Below are 27907 nucleotides of genomic sequence, written 5' to 3'. Positions count from 1 at the left end.
TGTCAATAGCAGCCGTCAGCATGAAGCTGTCGCTTCGGTGACATCCTTCTGGGAGTGGGCAGGAGGTGGCGGCGGTGTCTCTGTTAGCCTGCCGCCGCATGAAGCTTGTTCTTGGCCTCGATCGTTTGTTTCGCGGCGCTCATCTGCAGAGGGGTTCCGGCTGGATGAATAAAACTCTGGAGAAGGTGAAATGTCCTTCGCTGCTTCGTGCAGTTCTTGAGCTGATCGCTGTCAGGCGTGAACAAAGTGAAACCCCGAATGGTGCTTTGAAATTGATCTTTTTAATACCAAGGAAGCCTGATCTAGCCTCCTAGCCGTGTTGAGATCAATTTTCGGAGGAATAACAGTAAATGCCCGATCGGAGCGGCGGGAGAATGCAGCGCAGCGGGTGTTTGACTGCAGGTGGATGGCCAACCTGACGGTGTCAGCCGCCGCCGCTGCAGCTCTGCCTTCAGTCGAAGTAGGAAAAAGAAACTAAAATCAGAGAAAACGAAGCCATTCAGATAAACCCGAGCCATGCTTCCCGGAGTCGGTGTGTTCGGCACCAGCCTAACAGCCCGGGTGATCATCCCGCTGCTGAAGAACGAAGGCTTCGCCGTCAAAGCGCTGTGGGGCCGGACGCAGGAAGAGGCGGAGGAGCTGGCCAAGGAGATGAACGTACCGTTTTACACCAACCGTATCGACGACGTGTTGCTGCATCAGGACGTGGATCTGGTCTGCATCAACCTGCCGCCGCCTCTTACGCGGCAGATCGCAGTCAAAACGCTGGGTGAGTCCTGCTGCTGCTGCTGGGCGGGATGGATGCTGCGGCCCTGCTCCCTGCCAGGCCACTGATACCCTCTCGTGGTCGGGTTCACAGATTGAAGCTTAGTAAGCAGGTGTGGTGGTGGATAAGGCTGCAGATTCTGAGCACATAATTTGATCTTTTCGTGCCCTTTTCTGATTTGAAAACAATATGGGATGTAGGTTAAATCTAAATATGCCTTCCCTGATGCAAAGGGGAAAAGTAGAGGTAATCGGTGTCAGAGAAACTCTCACACAGAGGAGGCCTGAATGCAAGAAGAGAGAGGCGCACACAGAGGGAGGCTGTTCTAGTTGAAATCTGGAGCAGTGCAGCTTATTTTCAGATCCTATTCAGGAGCTTTGGGGCTGCTGTGAAAGAATGAAATGACCACTGAGCAGTACTACACACAGGCTTTATTTACCCTGCAGTTTGGCAGAGCTTGGTTGGTTCTAATAGGTCAGCCTTGTGACTGAAAACAAGGGTTCAAAGATGTAGAACATTCAGGAAGGAAATTAGTCATATCTGGATGCACATGTTACATCACAGCTATAAAACAGGTGGAAGTGGGAACATGTTCTGCATTATTATGAGAGTGCTCAGCAACTGAAAGAATAAATGATGCAAAGGTAAGGCAGGAGTTCTTACTTCTTATTATTCTTACCTATGCTTATTCAAATGCTTCAACCAGTTTAATGCATTTTCATTTGGTGAAGGTTTTGATCCCATCGTGATTAGCAGATGTGAACAAGAAAGTTCATGTGTGATGTGATGATCAAAAGCTCCAGAAAAACTACTAAACAGACCTGAAGGTGCAGCTGCAGCATCTCAAGCATAAACAGTTTTGTCCTAAAATGGCTTTAAAAGTACATGCCACAAATATCTGAAAATACATGTGTGGAGAGGTATCACTCTGATCTGTAATCACCACTTTAACTTTACACATTACTACAATGCTGACATGAGTCAGACAAGCAATAAGCCAAATGACTGAATGATTTGCGTGTCTCAGTTGTAGCCTCATGTTAGCATGGTGACCATCAGTGTAAAGCTGTGTCTCTACATCCCAGCATGAGGATAAGGCTTCTTTGGCTCCATTCATTCTGCCACTGCTGCCTGTTTTTTTTGTGCAGCCTGGCAGGTTGTGAGCTAACATCAAGGTCCAATTTGATGTACAGTATTTGTTCTTACTGTGATCGCACTCATCTCAGTACGTGACGTCACAGGTTTCATCAATGCATCCACATGTAATTAGCCTTCTTTGTCCACAACGATACATGTGACAGTGTTTTATCTTGTTAAAGCCAGCTTATCATGTCCCAGCGACTCGAGCACAACCTGCATACCAGCTTCTGCTCCTCCTCAGTAACCATTCTTCTTTTCTCCCCCTCTGCTCGTTTCCTCATGGCTTCATTGGGTGAGTGCTGTCTGTTCCTTTCCACCCACCTCTCTGAGCCAGCCAGGTCTGAGTCCAGTTGTGTCAGAGGACAAACACAAAACACTGTTAACACATTTTGACTCTTGTATGTGCCTGTTTGAAGCTCACTTTCAATCAGATTATGATCCATCAGTCAATAAGTAATCAAAGTTACTGGTAAGGTTTCCCATTGAATTGTGTTAAATAGCAATCAGAAACATGACAAGTAACAGGCTGTGAAACAGAATTGATTTGTACTACTGGAATATAAACAACAGAAGTCAGCCACACTTTCAGTCTGCTGCATCCACAGTGCAGCACAGCTCTGTGAAAGGCCAGGCCGTCAGTGATTGGTTAATGACTGCACAATGCCGTAGAAATGATTTCCTCCCTGGGTGTGTGTAATCAGCCAGGCTGATTGCTGACATCTCAACTGGGATCTTTGGCTTCGGGACATGTAGGCTCCTACTTTACTTGTCTAACTTTGTCATGTAGATCATGTTAGTTTTAAACAGTGGCTTATAACTAACAGGGAAATGCAATGTTTATGGAAATGTGAACTGCTCTTGTGTTACAACAAAACAACCCACAACTCTTTGCACAGAATATTCTAAATGGATTTATTATTGAGAAGAACAGATGCTGGTAGCCAACATTTGTTGTAGGAATGTCAAAAGTACAAAATACACAGTTAAACTATCACTGGGACTCAGTCCAGTTAGGAAAGTGGCAACGCTGATTCAGGTCAACAGCACAATGTACATGTTGTTCAGGTTTTACCTGAGTAGAGGTGAGATTTCATCACAGCAAACTTGTCAGTCTTGTTGAGCAGCATCTCTTCTTCTATAGGGATTTCTTTCAGTTTTTTTTCCCTTCCTTACCATGGCAGCATTCCAGAGGCATCTGATGTCACTCAGGCTTTCTCTGTGAGGCAGTAGTAGGACTCAGGACCTCACACTGTTGCTCCTACAAACAACTGCCTTCTCAGACAGGTCTTTTTTAACCTGAAGCAACTATCGGCTGGTGGTTATCATCATTATTTATCAAAGCAGAGGAAAGCAGCTTGAATATGGCTTCAGAGCTTGATGTGAGATAAGTTTTAGTATGCTCAAAAGTAAGTTTCTTAGGGTCATTGCTTGTTTGAGGGTTCAAGGCTTGCAAAATTATAGCCTACTGCTCAACAATAATCCTCAAAACAGATCTGAAAGAAAGGACTGATGCCCTGGCCTGATACCTTTTTGGTTTACAGTCTTTACAAGCGTCCTCACTTGAGCATCTACATCATGCAGCTGAGGAAAGTTTAGGGTCTCTGAGTGAGGAAATTCCTGTTAAGAGTAAGTTTAAATGTACTTAAGAAGTATTACACAATTTAAGGTTTTTCTCGGAGGACAGAATGTGTCTGAAAGATTTGGAAAAGGGTTAGAAAGCTGACATTGAGTAATCTTTTTTATTAAAACTTAAAAATAAACTTTTGGATCAGGACTTTAAAAACAAAATATTTATAAGATCAAGGTTTTTGGTTTTAAATGTAGGGTAGGGTTAGAATTAAGCAGCTTTACGTTTTGTGGTTGGGACAGCAGGCTTTATGGTTGCTGTGGACCAAAAGCTGAGAGGGAATCTGAGAGCTGCACTGAAATGTAACACGCTGCAGAGTTTCAGGTGCACTCTGTCTCTTTGTGCAAATTTGTTTTGACAGTGGGAGGAGGAAGTGGTGGGAGAGGAGCCCCTCAGCTCAGCTCTACATACCACAATAAGCAAAAAGAGTGGAAGCACAGCGTAGCATCTTTATAGGTGCTGACAGCACCCCATGACATTTGTGTAAAATCCCCCTTATGTTGTTGAATTATTTATGTGATTGTGAAATGTAACAAATTCTGTTTTTACATTAGATAAAAATGCTGTGCTGACCCCTGAATAGGAAACTGACTTCCTTGCGTGGAATGTGAATCATGACTCTTGATGCCAGGGTTAGTAATATATCCGACTGTCCATCTGGCTGCATCTTTCACACACAAACAGTGAGATCAAAAGCTTCATCTGTCTTCGTCAAAGCACTTCCAACATTAATCTGATGTCTCTCATGTCAGTGATAGATCAGGTGTCTGTTAGTGTGTGCTGTTGCAGACAGACTGCATCATCTCAGAATAGTGTGCTCTGTAGACCTGTAGTCTGGGTAATAACCCACGTCTTTATATGAACAGTGGGTCAGATGGCTAAGTGTGATGTGACGGCTGCTGCTTATAGTGACAAACTCACAGAGGATGATCTCTGCTGCTCTGTCTGCTGAATGCTGTCTTTTTAGTTAATTGTTTCAGACTTACTCTCTCAGCTTTACTGTTTTGGTTCAGTTTTGATTTTGACATGCTGTTCAACCACAGTTAGAATTACTGTTTTTAACTTTGGGGTTAAGTTTTTCTTTGGATGTCAAATACCAAACACTGAGCTAAAACTTGATTAAAAGTAATTATTTCTCTACCAATCATGTACATACGAGAGGCAATTGGACACCTTGTAAACTTAAAGTCAATAGTTTGAATAGTCAAATAAATATTTTATGGTAAATAGACTTGTATAGTGCTTTTCTAGTCTAACTGACCACTCAAAGCGCTTCACTACATGCCGCACTCACACACACTCATACAGCACGTCTTAAGATACTTAACTACGTGCTTTTTCTAATCATTCACTCACATTCATACCCCCAATGATACACCGGGAGGCAACGTGGGGTTCAGTGTCTTGCCCAAGGACGCTCCGACATGTATCCTGGGGAAGCCAGAGTCGAACCACCGACCTTCCGATTGGTGGGCAACTGCTCTTCCTCCTGAGCTACAGCCGCCCCATTTATATCTGTAGACACATAGACCACCGATTGTGGTGTCTGCAGGAGGGAAATATGAGGACAGTGTTCATTTATTAGTCATTTATTAAGGTATATTAATCAAGTGAAGTCCTACCTTCTATTTCTATTGTTATTGACATGTGCAGAGTTGTAGCAGTGGTTCATTAGGACTCAGATTAACTATCAGACACCTGCTCTAAAGCCCCCCCAAAGCCAAAGAGCTATTTTTAACCTGTCTGCAAAGGGCAAGCAGGCGCCATCATAAATATATGTTCCACCATTGATGCTCTTATGCAACTGCACTTCCGAGCAGTGAGAAGCTTTCTGGCAGCCCAGTGAACTTTTTAATGTGCTAGTAGACCCAGATTGTAGGACATTAAACACTGTTAGAGATCAGAAGCATATTGTGGCTCATTGTTTTTGACACAAATTCCACTTCCAGTAAGAAAAATTTAACTTAATACTAAGAACATTCATTTGTCTTTCAGTTTCAAAGTTTAACTGAAATTTTAAAAAGCATCCAAGAAACTCATATGTTGATATTGTTTTACCTTTTAAGCCATTTGAAAACAATTTGTTATGTATTATTAGCTGTTTTAGACCGGCTAGCTAACAAGCCACACCAGCTGTGTCTTACTCAGGAAGTAGTCCTACATAAACATAAATACATGTCATAAGCAAGTCTACCTCTGTTCAATATCACCTTGCTGAAATTGGAATATTTTCAAGTATTTTCAAGTATTCTTTCAACCTAAAACCTACAGGCTGTGCTGTAAACCTACTTCAGTGAGTACACTTGTGATACATACTGGAAAGTAGAAAACTTTTGATCATTGAAACAAAATTGAGAACACCTGCAATTTGCTCTTAGTCTACTTACATGAGCAGGTTGTAAAATGACTTGTGAGCAGTAGAACTTTCTCAGATTTGGACCTTTGAGCTGTGTCTGTTGGCATTTTTTGCATTATGACTCCTCATGGAAAATATTGCTAGATTTATTGAAATATCTGAAAGTGAGATTTCATGAAAATGGAAAAAGTTAGTGAAAGTCAGTGGAAACACAGTTGAAGTTGTAAACATGAGGTATGGAACAAACCATAATAGCACAAATTACAACCACAGTGGTGTCTTCTTAGAGTGCTGCACAGGCAGTGTAGTACTTGTACTAACAAGCTCTAAAAAACCTGGATCATTGAAAATAAGAGGTCTACAAGACGTCAGTTAGTGTGAAGGACAACACAAAACAGCGTCTGTGGATAGTGTATGATGGTATGATTGCCACCTTCCATGTGGGAGACCTGAGTTCAAATCTCCTGCATGGAAAGTATTACCTCCAGTAGGGGTCCTTAGGCAAGACCCCCTTACCCTACATGCCTACCTGTAAATAGCTTTGGATAAAAGCGTCTGCTAAATGCAGAAACAGAACATTAACAAAAAACAGGCTTGCTCTTCAACACAAAACTGAAGCTTTAGCTTTTCTATCGTACATGAAAAGATCCCTAAAGCACATTACTTGGTCAGATGACACTATGATAACTTGTTTGGCCCATACAGGTCCCAACGTATTTGACATGAACCTGGCCAGGACTAACAGAGCAAATGTTTAGTCCTATAACTGTGAATCACAATGATAACAAGACACAGGAGGGATATTCCAGATTAACAATCCAAAGGATACTGCCAAAGTCACACAAGAAAACTTGAAACTTATCTAGTTAGATATATCACCCGACTTTAATGTTATAGAACACCCTTGGAATCTAAAAAAACATAAGAGGCAGCACAGCTCTGGAATTACGGCTATTGCATTTTGCATGTGTTTGTTGTGCTCTGGACGTCATTCTTAGGTACATACACTGAAGGTCTTGAAAAATAATGACACTACACAGGGGCCTGTGAGTTGTTTAACACAGTTTAGCTCCAGGGAAATCAACAACCACTTCAGATGGAGTCAGTCAGGAAAATGCTTTGGATAGCGTGGTATGCAACTAGTCCCATGCCTTCTCTTTCACTGTTTGCTTGTGTTTTCATAACATGTTTTCCACTGCTCCATGTCCATGTTCTCCCAGATGTCCATTAACATGCTAATGACAGCCTGGGAGCATGTGTGTGAACGAGCCTGTGAAAGAGATTGGAAGGGATGGATGTATGATAAGGAGCAGGGAGGAAGAATGGCAGAGAGAAAGCTTGTCGTCCTGTGAAATTTCCTTTGTGTTTCTGATGAATGGCTGGATGGGGGAGGCTCTTTCAGCTATCCGCTACACCGTGCTGACAAGTGAGCATTCCTGAAGAAAACGGCAAATTAGAAAACCTCTCTGGCCCTGCCCCTTCTTTAAACTAAGTCCCATCTTTCTTTTACATGGACGAATAGGAAACTATTGTGTGGGGGTGTACCTTCGATGTAGGCCTTAGACAAGAAACCACACTCTGTTATCGAATCCAAGGGCAGGAGACAAGGTAAACTTTTGATACAGGATAGGATTAGTGGCAGGCTTTCATTGTGGAATAATTTTGCTTTATTGGAGTCCTAAAGGGGATATTTTTTCCTGTTATTGAATTTAAAGGCAGTACCCAGAGAGAACCCACACATACACAGGAAGAACATGCAAACTCCCCACAGAAAGAACCATCGAACCTGGAACCCTCTTGATGTCAGGCAACAGTGCTCACCACCATATCACCGTGCAGCCCTATTATTTTGTATGCATAGGGAAAATTTTTCCACAAATTGCATTCCTGCATTGCAATCAGAGATGTAACTAGCTGCAGTACATTGGGTTTGGTTTCTGTCAATTTTGAGCTTGCACATTTGAAAAGCTGGCTTGAACCTCTTCTTCCTTTCTCTCCTTTTTGTTTCTACTCTTCATCCTCGACGTCTCCTCTTCAACTCATCTGGATGTGGGTTCTTACTCCAGGCATTACTTGGGTTTTGAAAAGCTCAGTCAGATCCTTCCACATACAAACAACTTTCCCATTGGCATGTCGTTGGTTACGCGTCAAAACAGATGTAAAACAAAAGAAAGTACCAGAACAGAATACATTTCATTAGCACGTCCAAACCAGTGTAGAAAAAAATCTTCAAAATCGGGATTTTCACAGAAAAAACTCAATAGAAAATCTCAAAAAGATGGACCAAAAGACAGAATATGTCCAGAGCTGCTGCAAGAAGGCTGCTACTAGATTTCCACTTAAAACTAAACTAGTGCGTATAAAACTTCTTCAGTTTGATCAGATCAGAGCAATATGACAGGGATTAGAATGTGCACTGAAAGGTTGAAAAAAATCCTTGAGACCCCTCTCCATTTTATTCCTGTAAATGGCCAAGTGGCTGGTTTTGTAAAAGTGTCAGTGCTCATTATCATAAAATTCCATGTCTGTGGAACATAACCAAAAACATGGTATATCATTTGGTGGTCTTTATGTTGAAATCAAATGGCACTAGATTAACGAGACCGACATGGGGCATGGGGAAAGAACAAAATTTCAGATGAGCTAGTTTTATTCCATGTAGTGGGTCCTCAGTGCTTTTCGGTAATGGCATAAATACTAATGCTGGCTTTGTCTCCAGTTTTGGCCTCTCTACTTTGGCTCCCTGTAAAGTTTAGAAAATAATTTAAAATCCCTCTCATTAAAAACAAAGTGCTTAATGGTCATGCTCTGACCAATCTGAAAGACCTTATTGTTCCCTATCACCCCCCAATAACACTTAATATTCTCATTATTGTTGTATACTTGTTGCTCCCAGATTTTCTTGGACTAGAATGGGTTGCATTGCCTTCAGTTTTCTGGCTCCTCTCCTGTGTTACCAGCTCCCTACTTGGATATCAAACAACTTTTAAAATGAAGAGCCTGTTTTCAATGATTAATGTGCACGTGAGCTTGTTGTTCTTTATTTACCCCTTTTGTTTGTCTTTCGCTTTTATGAGTGGTCTTAATATTTTTTTCATTTTATATTTGCCCTGGCTGTTGCTCTGTAAAGCACTTTGGGTTTTGCAATTTTAAAGGTACTACATGACAGTTTGCCACCAAAGCTTTCTCCCCAGAATGATCATTTTCTTTGTCATAGTGGTTGTTAAGCAAAAGCATCTTTAATGAGTTCATTGCAGTCTGAGTGTGCATATCCTGGATGGACAGAGAGGCACAGGAGTTCACTGAGAGAAAGCAAACAGAGTTTAAAACAAAATTAAACATAAAAACACCTGGGTTGAAGGTAGACTTATTTAAACACTTCTTTTGTAACACTGACAAAATGCTGAGACTGCATTGATCCATCTGACTCTGTTCATTTAGACTTTTGAGTGTGAGTGAGTTAGGATAGTGATGATGATGATCTGTCAAATTTCTACCAAATAAACAAGAGAGGCTGCTTCTTTACCTCTCACTTTTCTTTTTCAGTAATTGTTGGTGGTCTTCCACCAGCATACATCAAACCATGACGGTTCAGTTCCAACCATGTAAGTTCAAATTTCAACCGTTCAAATTGGTTTCGGTCAAGCTGGTGTAATATAGGACCTTTAATCATGTGATTCAGATTCCATACCTATGTCACAAAGTAAAACAAAGCCAGATGAGGAACTGGAATGACTTGTTGTTACTTGTGTTGTAACTGCGGTGTAGTTTTAGTATTATAATGTTATGACATGCAATTGCATAAACTTAGTTACTTAATCCGTTTCCACCCTGAAATACCTTATAGATACCTGCTCATACACTCCCACCTACTGACTAAGCTAACTTTGGCATGCCAAAACAAAGTAACCTGTGTAATCCATTGCAGTGTTGGGAAATCACGAGTGATATTTTCCTCTAGCACAAACACATTGAGCCATGTCCTGCGCTCTGTGCCGCTCTCTGACAACTGTCTGTCAGTTTCTGATGGAGGGGCCTCTTTCTTCTTCTGGGACTGACTGTCAGTCTTTTAAGCTTATTTTTCATTTGTTGTTAGCATAGTCTAACCTGTTTTTTTTTAAATCAGACATTAAGAAACAACATATGGAAGACAAGCATTAACCAAAAAACATAAAGTAACGTGTCATGTAGTTCTAATGTCAAACAGTTGCAGCAGGAAGTGAGAATGGTACACCGCAATGAAGCATTTCTTACTTCCTGTTGGGCTTTTGGTGTGTTTGTGACACTGAACATTCTTTTATATCACTTCCTATTTCTGAGAGGCAAAGATGTAATGTTTCAGCCTTGTGTGTACTGACATGCAGGACTCGTTGAATACAGTATGATCTCATACCTAAGAGATCTTGATTTATAGATAAATAGATGCACAAGAAATGTGGCCAACCTATTCTTCTCTAGCTGTTAACATCTCAAAATATCCTCCTTTGGGGTTGGTGGTACTGTGATTCATATCTCTTTCCACCCCTCTTATTTCTACAACAAAACCGTTCTATCTCGTCCTCATGTATGACTCAGCCATACAGATGCTGATGTCTTGTCCTCACAACAGGTGTATCTTCCTGTAGATAGATCCGATCTGATTCTTCAGGCTCTTGAAGCAAACAGAAACTTCTTGTATTTGAAAAAAATTGACAAGAGTGTGGGTGTGAAGAACGTGAGTTTTAATCACATGTCTGAGCATTTTGGCGTGTAGGGAGCGCTCCTCAGGACCTTCTTTGACACTGTTGTGGCATCAGCCATCTTCTCCGCAGTGGTCTGCTGGAGCAGCAGCATCTCCACAACTGACAGCAAGAGACTTGAAAAACTGATCAAGAAGGCCAGCTCTGTCTTGGGTTCCGCCCTGGACTCAGTGCAGGTGGTGGGAGAGAGGAGGATGATCTCAAAGCTATCATCAGTGATGGACAATATCTCCCACCCAATACAGGTCTTTCCTTCCTGCTGCTGTCAGACTGTTTAACAACCAGATCTGACCCCCCCAGTAGACCACACACACATACACAGACACACTTAAGGACTGGAAACTGTGCAATATCCACTGTGTAATACCCACTGTGCATAATAATAACAACAACAATAATAATAATCAGTACTTAATGTGCAATATCCACTGTAAAATAACAGCTGTGTATAATAATATAATAACAATGTGTCATTTTCTTTTTACGAGCCCATGTACAACTGCTGATACTGGTGGAATTCCCTGCTATTGTATGTCTCTATTGTCTTTCTTCTTTATGTCTCTTGCTTGCTGCTGTAACATGTGAATTTCCCCATTGTGGGACGATAAAGGAAAATCTAATCTAATCAAATCAGCACAATGTTATCTTTTTGGTCACTTGAAAGCTGCTGATCTACATTATAACACACAACTTAAAAGGATTTTTTGGCAACATGGTGAGAATGAAACAAGAGCCTATAAAATCTATAAGATACTTTTTGAGCAATACTGGCAATTGAGGGGTCATAATTCTGGTTAAGAAAAAATTGCATACATCCATTGATCTTCTTGTTTTTGTCCAAGATCAGCTCGGGGTGGTAACAGGCAACGCAAGGTCAAACATCTTTCAAAGGTGCAAACGCCCTTCCTTCCTTCCAGCTCCCCCTGGGGAGTTATTCCCAGGCCAGATTACATATGTAATCCCTCCAACAAATTCTGCGTCTACCTGATGGCCTCATCCCAGATGGACATGCCTTGAACACCTCCAAGCCCCAAAACAGAAAAGAGAAGAATAATGCAAAACAAAAAGTGAAGAATGGGAAAATGAGAATGGTTATGGTATTTATGTATAAATACATAAAGCTCCATCTCTAAGGCTGAGTCTAGCTACCGACAAAGGGAATTCATTTGTACCAGCAATCTTTCTTTCTCTTGTATCTACAGTCTCTGTGAGTTTGCTGGGCTCATCCTACTGATGGATTTTTATATATTTTATGTTCACTCTCGTTTCTGTAGGAAATATTGGACTCTTTAGCCAATATAGCTCAATTCTTCTCAGTGTCCTTCAGAAATTTTTTAACTGTCATAATGCCTTAGGGAGTTTGGTAAAGCATTTTAGAGCTTTAAATATGTATTTGCTGCTGCTTGGTACAATGCTAATGAGAGCTGAAAGATTGTACCATATACTATACAATAAAGACAGACTGCCACATCCTGATGTTCACTGGTTTGTGGACCTTTTGACACCTTGAGTTTTACGTTTTTACTTTTAGCATCCTGTTCTGGTTTAAAAGAAAAACTAGATACTATAAGTAAGCAGTGCGTCTGAACGACAACCATCGACACTGTTGGCACAAATACAGTAGTGACTTATCATCCATAAACGAGCCCTGCCCTTAAGGATATCCTGCTTTATTCTGCTGGTTTATGAGGACAGTAGATTATGAAAATAAACATTTAACACTTTATTAAAAATCCTTTTTCACTTCCCGGTTGGTACCCATTAGAGTTAGAAAATAATCCTTGACTACACAAAAAAAATTTTTACAACGCGACGATCACCGTGGACACCAGTTTGACACTTCATATGCAGCTGCTCTCAGGAACACTAGGGGGGTGACATATTCTTTTAATATAATTATGGCATTTTCTGCCTGTAAGAACAAACACCACATGGACATGTTTTGGGTAAAGGAACAGTATATCCATCTGGGAGAACACGGCTTGTGCTTTCAGGTTGTGGGACAGTATGACAACAATTTAAAATGAGTGATGGTCGGAAAATTCCACTAAGAAACCTAGAAATGACAATGAGGTCAGTGCCTTTGACAGAGATCCACTGTCAAATGTATGTTTATGTTTATGTATTTGGCAGACGCTTTTATCCAAAGCGACCTACACTGGTAGGCAGGTAGGGTAAGGGGATCTTACCGGAGAACCCCTACTGGAGATAGCCACTACCACTACACTATCCAGTCCTGCTAATGTATAAAAACGAGCGTAGTAGAATAAGATTAACATGTAGAAATGCAGATGTGTTTGAATACAGTAGAAGACAAAGTTCACTGTATTTACACTATTTGTTCAGTATTCAAATCCACACATTGAGCTTCAAATTTGGATTTCCTTGAAAAGGAGATGTGTTTCATTTTAGTATGTGCTCTGAGGGCACTTTGAGTTCACTGTGATACAGGACAGTCTTCATTTAACAATCTATTTGTCACTCTCATTTCTACCATTTGTGGTTGGATTAATCATACCATTTGTCAGTCATCGCAGAAGTGCTTTGCATTTTTCAGCTCCAGTACACATACAGAGGCACACATAAGTAAAGTACTGTGTCTGTGTCCTGTCTACTGTTACCTAAAATTATAAAATGCAAAGCAGCCAGGGAGACCTCAAAGGCCAAATCTCTGTAGAGGAAACAGATGGACTAAAAACGTATGAGATGCAGTATTCAATTCAATTCAGTTTTATTTATATAGCGTCAAATTACAACAATTGTCATCTCAAGGCACTTGAATAATATAGTCCAATTCAAGCCAATTGGAGTTCAATTCATTGTAATCATAATCCAATGAAATCCAATTAATTAATTTCAAAATAATCCAATTCATTCATGTAGAGCCAATTCAAAAACAATATCCTAGCTAAGGAAACCAACAGATTGCACCGAAACTTGTCTTCAGTCCAATCTCCCGTCCTGAGCCTGAGGGACTGTGGAAAGGAACGACTCCCTTTTAACAGGAAGAAACCTCTGACAGAACCAGAACCAGGAAGAAACCTCTGGCAGAACCAGAACCAGGAAGAAACCTCTGGCAGAACCAGACTCAGGAAGGGTGGCCATCCACCTCGACCAGCTGGGGTTTGAGAAGACAGAAAAGAGGGAAAAGAGGGGGGGAAAAACACCATAGCACCATTCAAAGGATACTTGTTGGAACAGGGAAACACAAGTTAATAACCACAATAATGTCACATGGACATAAAATCATTTGAGAAATTAAACAGGGGGAAAAGAGAGCAAAGTGAGGAAAGGTGTGACAGATGAGGTCCCCCAGCAGTCTAAGCCTATAGCAGCTTAACTATGGGATGTTTCAGGATCACCTGAGCCATCCCTAACTATAAGCTTTATCAAAAAGGAAAGTTTTAAGCCTAATCTTAAAAGTGAAAAGGGTGTCTGCTTCCTGGACATTTACTGGCAGCTTATTCCACAAGAGAGGGGCCTGATAACTGAAGGCTCTGCCTCCCATTCTACTTTTAGAAACTCTGGGAACAACAAGTAAACCTGCAGTTTGGGAACAAAGTGCTCTGTTAGGAAAATATCTTACAGTGAGATCTTTAAGATATGATGGAGCTCGGTCATTAAGAGCTTTATATGTGAGGAGAAGAATCTTAAATTCTGTTCTGAATTTAACAGGGAGCCAATGAAGAGAAGCTAAAACTGGAGAAACATGATCTCTGCTGTTAGATCTCATCAGAACTCTGGCTGCTGCATTTTGGATCAGCTGGAGGCTTTTCAGAGAATCTGTGGGACAGCCCAATAATAAGGAATTACAGTAGTCCAATCCTGAAGTAACAAATGCATGAACTAGTTTCTCTACATCACCCTGAGACAGGATGTTCCTGATTTTAGCAATATTACGAAGGTGAAAGAAGGCAGTCCTAGAAACCAGTTTTATATGTGCGTCAAATGATAAATTCTGGTCAAAAATAACTCCAAGGTTCCTCACTGTAGAACTAGAAGCCAAGGAAATACAATCTAGATATAACTAAACCATTTCTCCCTGAAGCGCTCAGGTCCAAAGAGAACAACTTCAGTTTTGTCTGAATTTAAGCAGACAGTTCTGAGTCATCCAGGTCTTTATGTCTTTAAGACAGGCTTGTAGTCTGACCAACCGATTGGTTTCATCTGGTTTCATAGATAAGTACAGCTGAGTATCATCAGCATAGCAATGGAAATTTATGCCATGCTGTCTGATAATGTTACCTAATGGAAGCATGTATAAAGTAAAAAAAAAAAGAATTGGTCGAAGCACAGAACCCTGAGGAACTCCATGACTTACTCCAACGTGTGAGGAAGATTCTTCATTTACAAGAACAAACTGGAATCTATCAGATAAATATGACTTAAACCAGCCTAATGCAGTTCCTTTAATCCCAATAACATGTTCAAGTCTCTGTAACAGAATGCTGTGATCGATCGTATCAAATGCAGCACTGAGATCCAACAGGACAAGCACAGAAACAAGTCCGCTATCAGAGGCTAAGAGGAGATCATTGGTAACTTTCACCAGTGCTGTTTCTGTGCTATGATGCACTCTGAATCCTGACTGAAACTCTTCAAACAGATTATTTCTATGTAAATGATCACAAAGTTGAACTGCAACTATTTTTTCAAGAACTTTAGACAAAAAAGGGAGATTGGATATAAGTCGATAATCAGCCAACACTTCTGAATCAAGAGTAGGTTTTTTAAGTCTGAGGTACTTATCCTGTCAACAAAGACCGATTGAGCAAATCCAATATGGAAGTATTGATTAAGGGGAAAACCTCCTTGAACAGTCTGGTTGGGATTGGGTCTAAAGTACAAGTTGATGGTTTAGAAGAGACTATTGCTGTTGTTAGCTCAGAGAGATCAACTGGCCAGAAGCCGTCTAAATACAAATCAGGTTCTAAAGATACTTCTAAAGCTGCTCTACTTGATGATACATCAGTGATAATAGTGGGAAGGATTCCATTAATCTTCTCTCTGATAGAAACAATTTTATTGATAAAGAATTTCATGAAATCATCACTGCTGAGAGTTAAAGGAATACATGGCTCAACAGAACTCGGACTCTTTGTCAGCCTGGCTACAGCGCTGAAAAGAAACCTGGGATTATTCTTATTCTCTTCTATCAATAATGAATAATAAGCAGTTCTAACTTTACGAAGGGCTTTCTTATACGTTCATAAACTATCTTTCCAGACTAATTGAGACTCTTCTAAATTATAGGAACGCCACTGTCTCTCCAGCTTTCTTGCAGTCTGTTTTAAAGCAGCTGTGAATTATACCAAGGAGCCAACCTCTTCTGACTGATTACCTTCCTTTTCAGAGGGGCAACATTGTCCAGTGTTGTACGCATTGAAGCTATAGTGCTGTCAACAAGAGAGTCAAGTTCTACTGGAGTAAAATTTAGGTAGCCGTCCTCTGTCATATCTGCACATGGCAGTGAAGAAAAGGATGATAAAATCAACTCTTTAAATCTGGTTACAGCATTCTCTGATAGACACCTTTTATATGTAAAATTCTTCTCAGAAACCGTGTAGTCAAGTAATGTAAACTCAAAAGTTATTAAAAAATGGTCAGACAAGACAGGGTTATAAGGGAACACTGTTAACTGTTCACTCTCAATGCCATAAGTCAGCACAAGGTCAAGGGTATGATTAAGGCAGTGAGTAGGTCTGTGAACACTTTGAGAAAATCCAATAGAGTCTAATATAGAATTAAAGTTAATATTTAGGCTGTCATTTTCAACATCTACATGAATATTAAAGTCACCCACTACAATGACTTTATCTGTACTCAGCACTAACTGGGATAAAAACTCTGAGAATTCAGACAGAAACTCAGAATAAGGGCCAGGTGGACGATACACAACAACAAACACAAGAGGTTTTTGTGATTTCCACTTTGGGTGGGAAAAACTGAGAATCAGAGATTCAAAAGCGCTAAAACTAGTCTTGGGTCTCGGACTGATTAGTAACCCTGATCTGAAGATAGCTGCCACTCCTCCTCCTCTGCCTGTGGTTCTAGGAACATGAACATTTAAATAGTCAGAGGGAGTTGATTCATTAATGCTAACATGATCCTCCTGCTGCAGCCAGGTTTCTGTAAGACAAAATATATCAATATGATGATCACAGATCAAATCATTCACTAACAGAGACTTCAAAGGGAGAGATCTAATATTCAGCAAACCACATTTAATAGTTTGATGTTTTTGTTCAGTTGAAGATTTTGTTTTAAAATTTTTTTTCACAAGGATTTGCTCCTTTTGTGTTTTTTGATTGAGGGGGGGGCAGCATCAGGTGGGAAGCCACAGAGAAGTGTGTAAGACTACAACTCTGCATCCTGGTCTCAACCCTGGGTTGTCATGTTTTTGGATGACTAATAAATTCGTCCATATTTCTAGAAATGAGAGCCGCTCCTTCCAAAGAATTTACCTCCTGCTTTGAGGACTGATTATTCATATTCACTGCACAATATTCCTGTCTTAATGCTGGCTATTGAGGTTTGCAAAACCTACAATTACCTCATTTTGATTCATGGTACTATCAGCATCACTTTTGTCAACTCTGGTTTAGTTGTACTGTTTGTCCCATTCACCTCTTCTGCACCGAGTCTTTGTCTGTCTGTGGAGTGTCTCAGTAAGATCTCTTGACCTGTTTATGAATTATTAACATTGAGGGAGTGAGCTACTGTACTGAGGATTTTTCTGCTCCATTACCACCCTCTGTCTGAGCATGGAGCTTTACCTGTGCGTTGAGTTCTGTTTCGCTCTGCATAGCCATCCCCAGTCAGGTTCTACTATGACTACGACATAGCTCGTAAGACTACTCAAACTAACATGAGTACTAACTGTGCCATCTGCAAGTTATTTCTGCGTGAAAAGTTAACATATGCCTTGTTTAAAGAATAGAATTTGGGTTGTTATGAAGCTATCTTTTTACAGCCACCAGTTTCCAGGAATCTTCTTACAACCGAGCAAGAGGGATGAGCCCTGCCAGCACAAATCAATATGAAGTATTTAGTATTTAACAGTCAATATTATTATACAACAATGATGCAAAAAAGAAAATAAACATAAAGTCAGTGGAGCTCTTCCTTTTGCTTGTCTGGGAACAGATTATCGAAGCAGCACGCTGATCAGTGTGTTCCAAATGTCCAAACCATGTCAGACCATGCCTCAAAACAATGTAATTCATTCAGCATGTTGCCTGCACAAAATGTTGGTGTGAAAATACAGCCACATATTTAGAACAGAACAGAATATTACTTTATTAATCCACGAATGGAAATTTTATTTGTGCACCATAATAATAAACGAAGCTGATTTTAATAAAATGAACAGTCCCTCTAACTAAAATGGTCACTGTAGACAGCCACTGTGTAAGGGATTGACCTCCCTTGCTGGTCCTCATTGCAGAAAGGCTGAAGAAGCCTCTGATTGTCAACACACTTCATTATTTTATCACTTTGATGTTTTATTTATTTTTCATGCCGAGTTGTGGCCTGCCCTGTGGTGCGGTGGTTAGCACCATTGCTTCACAGCAAGAGGGTTCCAGGCTTAAATCCCAGCTGGGGCCTTTCTGTGTGGAGTTTGCATGTTCTCCCTGTGTCTGCGTGGGTTCTCTTCAGGTACTCCAGCTTCCTACCACCACCCAAAAACATGCATGTTAGGTTAACTGGTGACTCTAAATTGTCCCTAGGAGTGAGTGTGAGCGTGCATGGTTGTTTGTCTCCATGTGGCCCTGTAATGTACTGATGACCTGTCCAGGGTGTACCCTGCCTCTCACCCTATGACAGCTGGGATAGGCTCCAGCTGGCTCTCATCATATTTTCCAAATATGATTTGGAAAATATCCTAGTTATTTATAGATGAATTAGTTTCACATGAAGAAACAGGTTGTATGAAGAATAAACCATGAGAGGAAAGATCAGATCCTGCATAATTTAGATGCTGTTCAAACACTAAGCAAAAATGTCTGTTAAAGTGAACTGATGTTTGTGGTTCAGCCAGCTGCTTAGAAAAGGAGGCTCATTTTGTCTGCTCATGATGACTACGTGAGGTTTTCAGCCACCATTAGCCACCGTTTTTGGCTCCTCCTAACCCCTAACCCTGCCCTACATTACTGCTGATGATACACTAATCCACCTGAAGATTACGCTTTTTATTCTGCTTTAGTCTTGGAAATCCTGACTTTCATCAGCTGTGTTGATGGTTACACAGGTTTTGAGATCTCTCTTCCATTTTATTTAAGCATTTGTAGTCTAACATCCTTTCATTTGTTGGTTCGCTGCACTAGCTGCTGTGATTGTACATTGTGTCCAGGTGCATCAATAATCTCTTGGCTATACACACACACACACACACACACACCCCTAGAGTGTCTTGAGTAAGGATGTGGCAGCACCGCTGACTCAACAGGCTGACTCATCTAAGCCTCATCCTTTCAAAGTGTTGCACATGAGGAACAAAAGGTCGTTGCTGATGTGACACAGCGCTGTTTCTATCTCTGAAAAGGCCACACTCAGAGCCTGAGAGTGTCATTACAGCCCTGAGTTAGAGTTATACTGCACTGAAAACCTGCACATGTATTTTTTTAAATTCAATCTTACTTATATAGCGCCAAATTACAACAAATGTCATCTCAAGACACTTCAATGATTCAGTGATCCAGTTCAAGCAAATTAGAGTCCAGTTCATTGTACTCCAATCAAATCCAATTAATTCAGTCCACATTAGTCCAATTCATATAGAGCCAATTCAAAGAAAGTAGCCTAGCTAAGAAACCAAAAGATTGCACCGAAGCTTCTTTTCGATCCAATCTCCCATCCTGAGCATGCATGAGGCGACTGTGCTTGCTTTTTGTAGCTATCTAAGCCAGTGTTAAAATCTAGACTCAATAAAAATGCCACAAAAAACAGTTTTAATTAATGACATTAGGCATAATCCCAGAGGGGGCATATTTCCTGTGTGTCTACCTCTAATGAGAAGAGGTATTCTCATACTACATATCCATTGACTTTACTCCCTGCTGACTATGTGGAACAATAATAGAGGCACATGTTGAGGTTAAGAAGAGCAGTATTTTTATGATTCAGTTGAGTGTTTTCACACATAAAGTTTAACAATGAAGTCAGAGTAGCATATTCTTAATTTTACAGATAAAAAGTAGAATTCAGCTCTCTCACAGTTTTTTGTCACAACAGCCTTTTTTGTCTGCGATGTATGTAGCTTATTGTAGCTAAGTCAAATTACAGAGTGAAATGCTCTTTCAGTAAATATCTAAAAGAATAAAAAATATGCCATTGAAATAAATTCTTAGACTGATATAGGTTTATCTAGATAATTCCTAGCTCTAAGTATTCTCTAAAATAGCTAAGGGAACAGCATTTATTAGATTCCTCTGAAATTAGTACATGTACATTTATGAAATAAAGATCCAGAAATAAATCAAAGTTGTTCCCTGACAGTTTTACCCTTTAAAACATGTTTTCTCTTAAAAAAATCTTTACATCCAATTCATAAATTTAATTACATTATTTCAGGATTTATTTCATAAGCTTATTTATTGATTTTATTGGCAAGTCCATTTATCTGATAATGATTCCAATGGCTAGGAAGCATCTGCATGGTGTTTAGGGAGGTAAATTTGTTTTGTATGCTTTTGTTGTATGAGAGAAAATATTTTCAGGACAACCCGAAACTGGGCAGTTAAGAAAATGCACTATTAAAGTTCTCCACCTTCCGTGAAGAAACTTTGATGATTTTCAGGAATCCCCAGGGATTGTGCACCCCCATAGAGGGTAACAACCCAGCAAATGAGGTTGTTGATATTTGTCTACTGGAGTTTTAATGATTTAGCTCACATTAGTTCATGCAGGGTTGTCAAGAGAGAATCCATGCCAGGATTTATAGTGTGCTCATGTTGTGTAACTGTGGATGAATGAAATAGGGGTGTTTTATTAAGGTTTTTGTGTGTATTCTTTGGTAAAAAGCTGTCATAGACAACCCTGCATTTTGGTTGTTATTCTTGAGCCTTTCAGTATTTTCAGCTGTAGTCACTCACTGTTTATTTTTATGTTGAAATACTGTATCCAGCAGAAACCTTTGTAATAATCCATATTGTCATCCATTTGTTGTTCCTGTATTTTTCCTTCCAGTCATCAGAACTGTGTCCATGTGTCTGTTCTATCAGTCCTCCTGTGACACTAGTTAAGACAATCTAAAACTCCATGAGCTCTGCACTCTTAGCAGACCTTATATTTCTTAGTGCAAAATCTTGTAAGCCTGTGAATGTTACCATTCCTCTAAATTTCATTCAAGGATTCAAATGGAGAACAGCATCTTTCCGTGTCCATGGACAAAATATGTATAGAGTGTATAAGGTTTGTCTGTCTTTCACACTGTCTGTGACTCCGAGCACCTATTATGGAAGTTGACTAGATTTTGCAGCACTGCATAGTCTGAGAATATCAGATATCAAGAGGATATTCAATTCAATTAAGTTCAGTTTAGTTTTATTTATATATTGCCAAATTACAACAAATATCATCTCAAGGCACTTAAATAATATAGTCCAATTCAAGTCAAGTGGAGTTCAATTCATTGTAATCATAATCTAACGAAATGCAATAAATTAATTTCAAAATAATCAAATGAATTCATATAGAGCCAATTCAAAAAGAATATCCTAGCTAAGGAAACCAACAGATTGCACCGAAACTTGTCTTCAGTCTAATCAAGAAATCAAGAAACACAAGTTAATAACCACAATAATGTCACATGTACATAATATCATTTGAGAAATTAAACAGGGGGAAAAAGAGAGCAAAGTGAGGAAAGGTGTGACAGATGAGGTCCCCCAGCAGTCTAAGCCTATAGCAGCTTAACTATGGGATGTTTCAGGATCACCTGAGCCATCCCTAACTATAAGCTTTATCAAAAAGGAAAGTTTTAAGCCTAATCTTAAAAGTGGAAAGGGTGTCTGCTTCCCGGACATTCACTGGCAGCTTATTCCACAAGAGAGGGGCCTGATAACTGAAGGCTCTGCCTCCCATTCTACTTTTAGAAACTCTGGGAACAGCAAGTAAACCTGCAGTTTGGGAGCGAAGTGCTCTGTTAGGAAAATATCTTACAATGAGATCTTTAAGATATGATGGAGCTCGGTCATTAAGAGCTTTATATGTGAGGAGAAGAATCTTAAATTCTCTTCTGAATTTAACAGGGTGCCAATGAAGAGAAGCTAAAACTGGAGAAACCTGATCTCTCCTGTTAGTTCTCATCAGAACTCTGGCTGCAGCATTTTGGATCAGCTGGAGGCTTTTCAGAGAATATGTGGAACAGCCCAATGATAAAGAATTACAGTAGTCCAAATCTGAAGTAACGAATGCATAAACTAGTTTCTCTGCATCACCCTGAGACAGGATGTTCCTGATTTTAGCAATATTACGAAGGTGAAAGAAGGCAGTCCTAGAAACCAGTTTTATATGTGCGTCAAATGATAAATTCTGGTCAAAAATAACTCCAAGGTTCCTCACTGTAGAACTAGAAGCCAAGAAAATACCATCTAGAGTAACCATATAACGAGACAATTTCTCCCTGAAGCGCTCAGGTCCAAAGAGAACAACTTCAGTTTTGTCTGAATTTAAAAGCAGACAGTTCTGAGTCATCCAGGTCTTTATGTCTTTAAGACAGGCTTGTAGTCTGACCAACCTATTGGTTTCATCTGGTTTCATAGATAAGTACAGCTGAGTATCATCAGCATAACAATGGAAATTTATGCCATGCTGTCTGATAATGTTACCTAATGGAAGCATGTTTGAAGTCCAAGCACAGACCCTGAGGAACTCCATGACTTACTCCAATGTGTGAGGAAGATTCTTCATTTACAAGAACAAACTGAAATCTTTCAGATGAATATGACTTAAACCAGCCTAATGCAGTTCCTTTAATCCCAGTAACATATTCAAGTTTCTGATAAGTAATCTGATATGATCTATGTAATGCTGCTAAAATTTCTCACAGTACTGTTCTTTACTCCTTCAGCTCTTACTCCTTTAGTTCTTCTTCACAACTAGTCTTTATAATAACATTAATATCAATGACAAAAACACAAATTCAAAACTAGAAATAAATACACAAATAGATAAATTAATAAATACAGACATGAGTCACTCCTAATTGTTTCTCTGCTTTTATATAAGGTATTGGCAAGAATGTCATCTGTGACAGGACCGCCACTCCTCTGGATGCCTTTCGAATGATGTCTGCTGCCCAGTACTACCCGAAGTTGCTGAGCATCATGGGAAATGTGCTGCGTTTCTTACCAGCTTTTGTTCGAATGAAGGAGCTGTTAGAGGAAGGCTACATCGGAGAACTTCTAGTCTGTGAAGCCCAGGTATGACAAAAACACAAATGTTTGTTTCATGACAAAGAAGACAGTCCTCGTAATGCTAGATAGAGTTAGAGCAGCATCCACTCAACACTGGTAAGTGTTGCTCAAAGGCACTTTAGCAGCAAGGGTGCCTTCTGAAACCAAATCTGATCCCAGATACCACTTCCTCTGTTACTTTGATGCTTTCTTAGGTTTCCAAAGAAACACTAATGAGAATTAAAAAACATCCTTGTCACATGTTCTTTTCTTTGACCCAAAGGTCCACAGCGGCAGTCTCCTGGGGAAAAAGTACAACTGGAGCTGTGATGATCTGATGGGAGGTGGTGGCCTACATTCGGTGGGAAGCTACATCATAGACCTGCTTACATTTCTGACTGGCCAGCGTGCTGTGAAAGTTCACGGCTTCCTCAAGACTTTTGTCAAACAGACGGACCACATTCGAGGCATCCGTCAGATCACCAGTGATGACTTCTGCACATTTCAGATGGTACTGGAAGGAGGTGCCTGCTGCACCGTCACGCTCAACTTCAACGTCCCCGGGGACTTTCGGCAGGAAGTGATAGTTGTGGGGACAGTTGGAAGGTTAACTGTCTCTGGGATAGACCTGTATGGACAGAAGAACAGTGGCGGGGGAACAAGTGGTGGTGGGCCTGAACTCCTGCTCAAAGACACCACGCCTCTTGAAAAGGCCTCCTTGCCAGAAAAGGCTTTCAGCGACATTCCATCCCCGTACCTTACAGGGACAATCCGCATGATCCAGGCGGTGCGGCAGGCCTTTCAGGACCAAGATGACAGGCGAACTTGGGACGGGAGGCCTCTAACAATGGCCGCCACTTTTGAGGATTGTCTTTATGCACTTTGCGTGGTGGACACAATCAAGAAATCCAACCAGTGTGGAGAGTGGCAGAACATTGCAGTCATGACAGAGGAACCGGAGGTCAGCCCGGCCTATCTGATCAGTGAGGCCATGCGAAGGAGTAGGATGTCACTCTACTGTTAGTATCCAGATCATGTCCTGGTGTATGAGGGGGCATTGGTATTATTTCAAGTTATTTCACCAATTTTCTGGATTCAGTACATCTTATCAACAGTTTGATTTGACACTTTCAAACCTGAGTTTTTACTGTTTCGGAGAGGTTACACTACTGTGATGCAGAAAGTTGGATTTTCCTGATTTGGCAATAAAGGAAAAGCAATGTAATAAATAATCAACTTTTATTTATGAAGAACTTTCATCTGTTTTTTTTTTTCTTTGCTGTTTTGAGAGAGGATGTGAGCCCTCCATTGAGATGTTCTATTACATGAGAGTGACTGGAGCAACAGAAACACCGACTGTGAAGCTCTATCAGGGACTGAAACTACTTGCTGGTCAGTTGGTTGAAGTAGCAGTTATCTCCAGGAATCTTCTGCTTCTAATAAACCAGTTTTACAACCTGACACTTGAATAATTGGAGATGTTTTCCATCACCCTACTAGCTTTTTGATCAAACAGCTCCTTTTCCTGCTTCTTCTCTATATAACTGAGTCTGGAAACAACACCTTACACTGTTGGTCCGATTAAGGACAGCCAAGGAAGAACGGTAGTTCTCTGCGATAGTGTTGCTCTGTTGTTGCTTAAATCTAAAGTATGTGTTGGTTTTACCGAGTCAATGTTTAAATAGTCAATGCACTTAATAGTCTGTGTCTGTTTGCTCTGTATTCTTCTTCTGTGTGTTAAACAAAAAGAAATCAGTAGTTTGGCTGGCGGGTTTCTCAAAGAGTTTTACCTTTGAGTTCATGTATGCAATACAAACAGACAACAGCAGAGATGCTGTTCTCTTTCAGCCTGAGATGAAGGTTTGACGTACACTAAAGTATGCCTTGATGCCGTTCCAGTACGCTGTGCATTAGCTTGATAGTCCTGCATGAGTCACAAGTAATCCTTTAATGTTGTCCTGATTTATTACACGCTTTTTCTACCATCATGAAACATAGTCATGAGGAAAGCTTTGCTGCGTGTCATGTTCTTGTATCAGTGCTCAGCAGACATTATAGACATCCTTAAACTGAGGCTCTGTCCACATCCTATAAAAACATTACTTTTGTTATATTTACATCCAGCAATTGCACACAGGGGGTCAGTCATATTTCCAAAAGTCTGTTTTATGACCAGTCTACCTCCTGTTTACACTGACACAGGCATGTCCCATGTATGTGAATAGTCAGGTGAGTCAGTGGAACAAAGATTTATATCAAAATGGTCCCAAAACACCCATCTGGGCAGAGTTTTTGTTATGTGAATGTAGCCTTGGTTCGAGGTGAATGCTAAACTAACCCTGCTACAAGCTAATATCAGCCTGTTTAACACGCCTCTCCGAACATTAAGACTTGACACTTCCAGGCTATTAACAATGTAGCACAATGATGTCAACCATGTGATTAGCAATTGTTTCTGTTTCTAGATGGTAAGATTGGAGTTACAATTTTTTTTCCCTTTATTTCATCAAGTCCCCTTGTAACCACCAAAAGGAACAATGTTAATCTGTCTCTTAATATTTTTTGACTGTCCCGTTCTGTGCCCTGACCATCACTGAAAGCTGAAATAGTGTTGGGTTGGATCTCCAAAGATACAACAGGAAACCTGACGCCTTCATTTACCTCTATTCCACGCTCAGTTTTACAGCTCTTTCCTTTACTCTCTCATTAACCTTGTCACCTGCGACAGACAGCTGTTTTAGTGAACAAAGCTTTGACAATTTTTTTGACAAAGAATATATAACAGCAAACTGAATAATATAGTGGAGTATTAAGCGGGAAAAAACAACACAGTTGGTGAAAGTAGCTAAAAAGAAAAGTGTAATCCAAATTTTATAAGTAGACAGAAATGTCCACTTAAGTAACTTGGCTATCTCATTAGGTCTGTAAACTGGTAGCACATAAGAGTTCAATGATGGCAACATAAGTTTGACTTTGCTCACTTACTGACTTCATGGACTTGGATCTATCAAAAAAACTAAAATATAAAATATTGTCAGAGTAAGGAGAACCAAAGACAGAGAACGGGGCAAGAGAGAGAAAAAAACAGAGCAGACATAAGCTTAACCATCTATTAAACTAATTTTTTTTCTGAATTTCCTGCATCACACCAGAGTCAGAAACTGTACATGTCATTGTATGATGCTCCTATGATGCCTAAAACAAATTATCACAAATTGACTGTGAACACAGTTTAACTGAAGGTATGACAGTGACTCTGAACTACAGGCCAAAAGATTGATTTTCTTTTTTATGCTTCTGTGTTCCCTTTGCAGTTTCTAGTTCTTAAGCTGTGCTGAAATGCTAACCATGTCACAACTACTGAAAATGTTATAAAACAATATATTTGTCTAAAGAATTAAATTAGTACTGTATGTGCTTTACTCAGAAAACCAAATGAACTGGAACATGTTTTGATGAGTGTTAAGGTTATTCACTGATTTTGATATTGAAGTTTAACTGGCTGACCTACAGCATATTTGTGAGATTACCAACAGACTGAGGCCTTTGGAGCATTTAGCTTAGCAAAAATAATCTTTTAAACACACTCATGCCAAAAGGTCTGCCTGGAAAAAAAAACTCCAAGTTCAACACTGATAAGCTATCTCTCCTTAAGCAATGTAAAGGTAAATCATTGCCCCTTGTGTACCAAACGCCTTATCAAATCTACTAGACTTTCCCCCTCTGTCAGATAAGAAATGTAAAATTGTAAACCTGTAAAAATTCTTGCTAGAATGTGGACTTTTTGGCTCTAATTTAGATCTGTTATTAAGACACTGAACAGCCACAAGATACACAGGTTCCAGATAGGTCAAAAGAACATCAGTAGATGGGTCTCAGTGTTGATTTATTTCCTTAATCAGGCCAGCAAACTCACTTTACTACTGTGTGGCTGATGTGGCTCTGTGACTGGCCCAGTTCTGGAGTAGTGATGGTTGTATAAGGGAATCTACAATGAGTGAGCACTCGAACACATAAGTAGTTTTGCTTCTAAATGTTAAAGTGAAATGTTGAAGTTGCTTCTTTAATTTCATAATGGCTGCCAGTGCCAAAGTTATTGGTAAAACTATATTTACAGCTTTGTTGAATCCTAATCAATTTTCTGTAAGTTCAGCTGTATTGCAGCAAAACTGCAGGTAGAGTTTTAGAGCAGTACTTCTGAATTGAGATTGAAATGGAGAGAATTTCCCCTTGCAGGATTAATAAAGTACTTTGATTTGATTTGTTTCTGGGGTTGGGCACGCTACGGTATGGGAAGGCTTGTGCAGGTCCTGGTGTCCGGCCGGTTGCTCTGGGGCCTTTGATGTGTCCGCAGACTTTTTAAAAAAAAATTTTTTTAGGGGGTTGTGGCGCATGGTTCAGTGTGGGTGGGTGTGGAGGTGCTCTTCCCCTGTTGGGGGCTGCTTGGGCAGGCCTGCTGCTGATGGGTCTCAGACTCAGGACGCTGCGAATGTTGTCACTGCGTTTTTTTTTACTGTCTTCTGACTGTGTCCTCAAAGGATGAACACCTCACAGGGTTTTTCACCATCAGTGTTGAGAAAGGTAACAGTTTTTTAGTTTTAGTTTTATTAATCTGTTATTTTTTGCCTCTTACTTTCTCTGAGTCAAACTTGAGATTTTTTTTTCCTCCCCTGCTCTCTATCGGGAGTCAGGTTGAAGCCTGGAGGATGAGATCCCTGGTATTTTTGCACACCTTTCCCAAAAATTATATGCTGTTGTTTTTAGGAGTAACCAAGAACACCTCTTTTAACTACCAAGAGATAGGTAGAGGCTGTTATTTCCTATCCTCAGCTGGTTTACGGATGCTGACTTGCTGTGTCTTGCTTGCTTACCCTCCACTTG

At 40.2% G+C, this 27907-nt stretch overlaps 1 protein-coding gene across 1 annotated transcript; it reads left to right on the top strand.

The window, feature by feature from the left end:
* On the top strand, positions 1–27907 carry gfod1 (glucose-fructose oxidoreductase domain containing 1). Its single transcript, XM_072378099.1, has 3 exons — positions 1–769; positions 22860–23053; positions 23310–27907. Exons 1-3 carry the CDS (start codon positions 517–519, stop codon positions 24048–24050), a joined length of 1188 nt encoding a protein of 395 aa, XP_072234200.1. The 5' UTR covers positions 1–516; the 3' UTR covers positions 24051–27907.

This window comes from Leuresthes tenuis, unplaced genomic scaffold (assembly GCF_036924035.1).
Source record: "Leuresthes tenuis unplaced genomic scaffold, fLeuTen1.0.hap1 SCAF_24, whole genome shotgun sequence".
NCBI lineage: Eukaryota > Metazoa > Chordata > Actinopteri > Atheriniformes > Atherinopsidae > Leuresthes > Leuresthes tenuis.
This window is presented reverse-complemented; position numbering and strand designations above follow the sequence as displayed.

What these genes read in the sequence shown, in the direction of transcription:
- gfod1 (XM_072378099.1), top strand. Translation starts at nt 517, where the DNA reads ATGCTTCCCGGAGTCGGTGTGTTCGGCACCAGCCTAACAGCCCGGGTG. An exon ending in GATCGCAGTCAAAACGCTGG is followed by an intron (nt 770 to 22,859) that starts GTGAGTCCTGCT and finishes CTTTTATATAAG; the next exon opens with GTATTGGCAAGAATGTCATC. An exon ending in TTCTAGTCTGTGAAGCCCAG is followed by an intron (nt 23,054 to 23,309) that starts GTATGACAAAAA and finishes TTTGACCCAAAG; the next exon opens with GTCCACAGCGGCAGTCTCCT.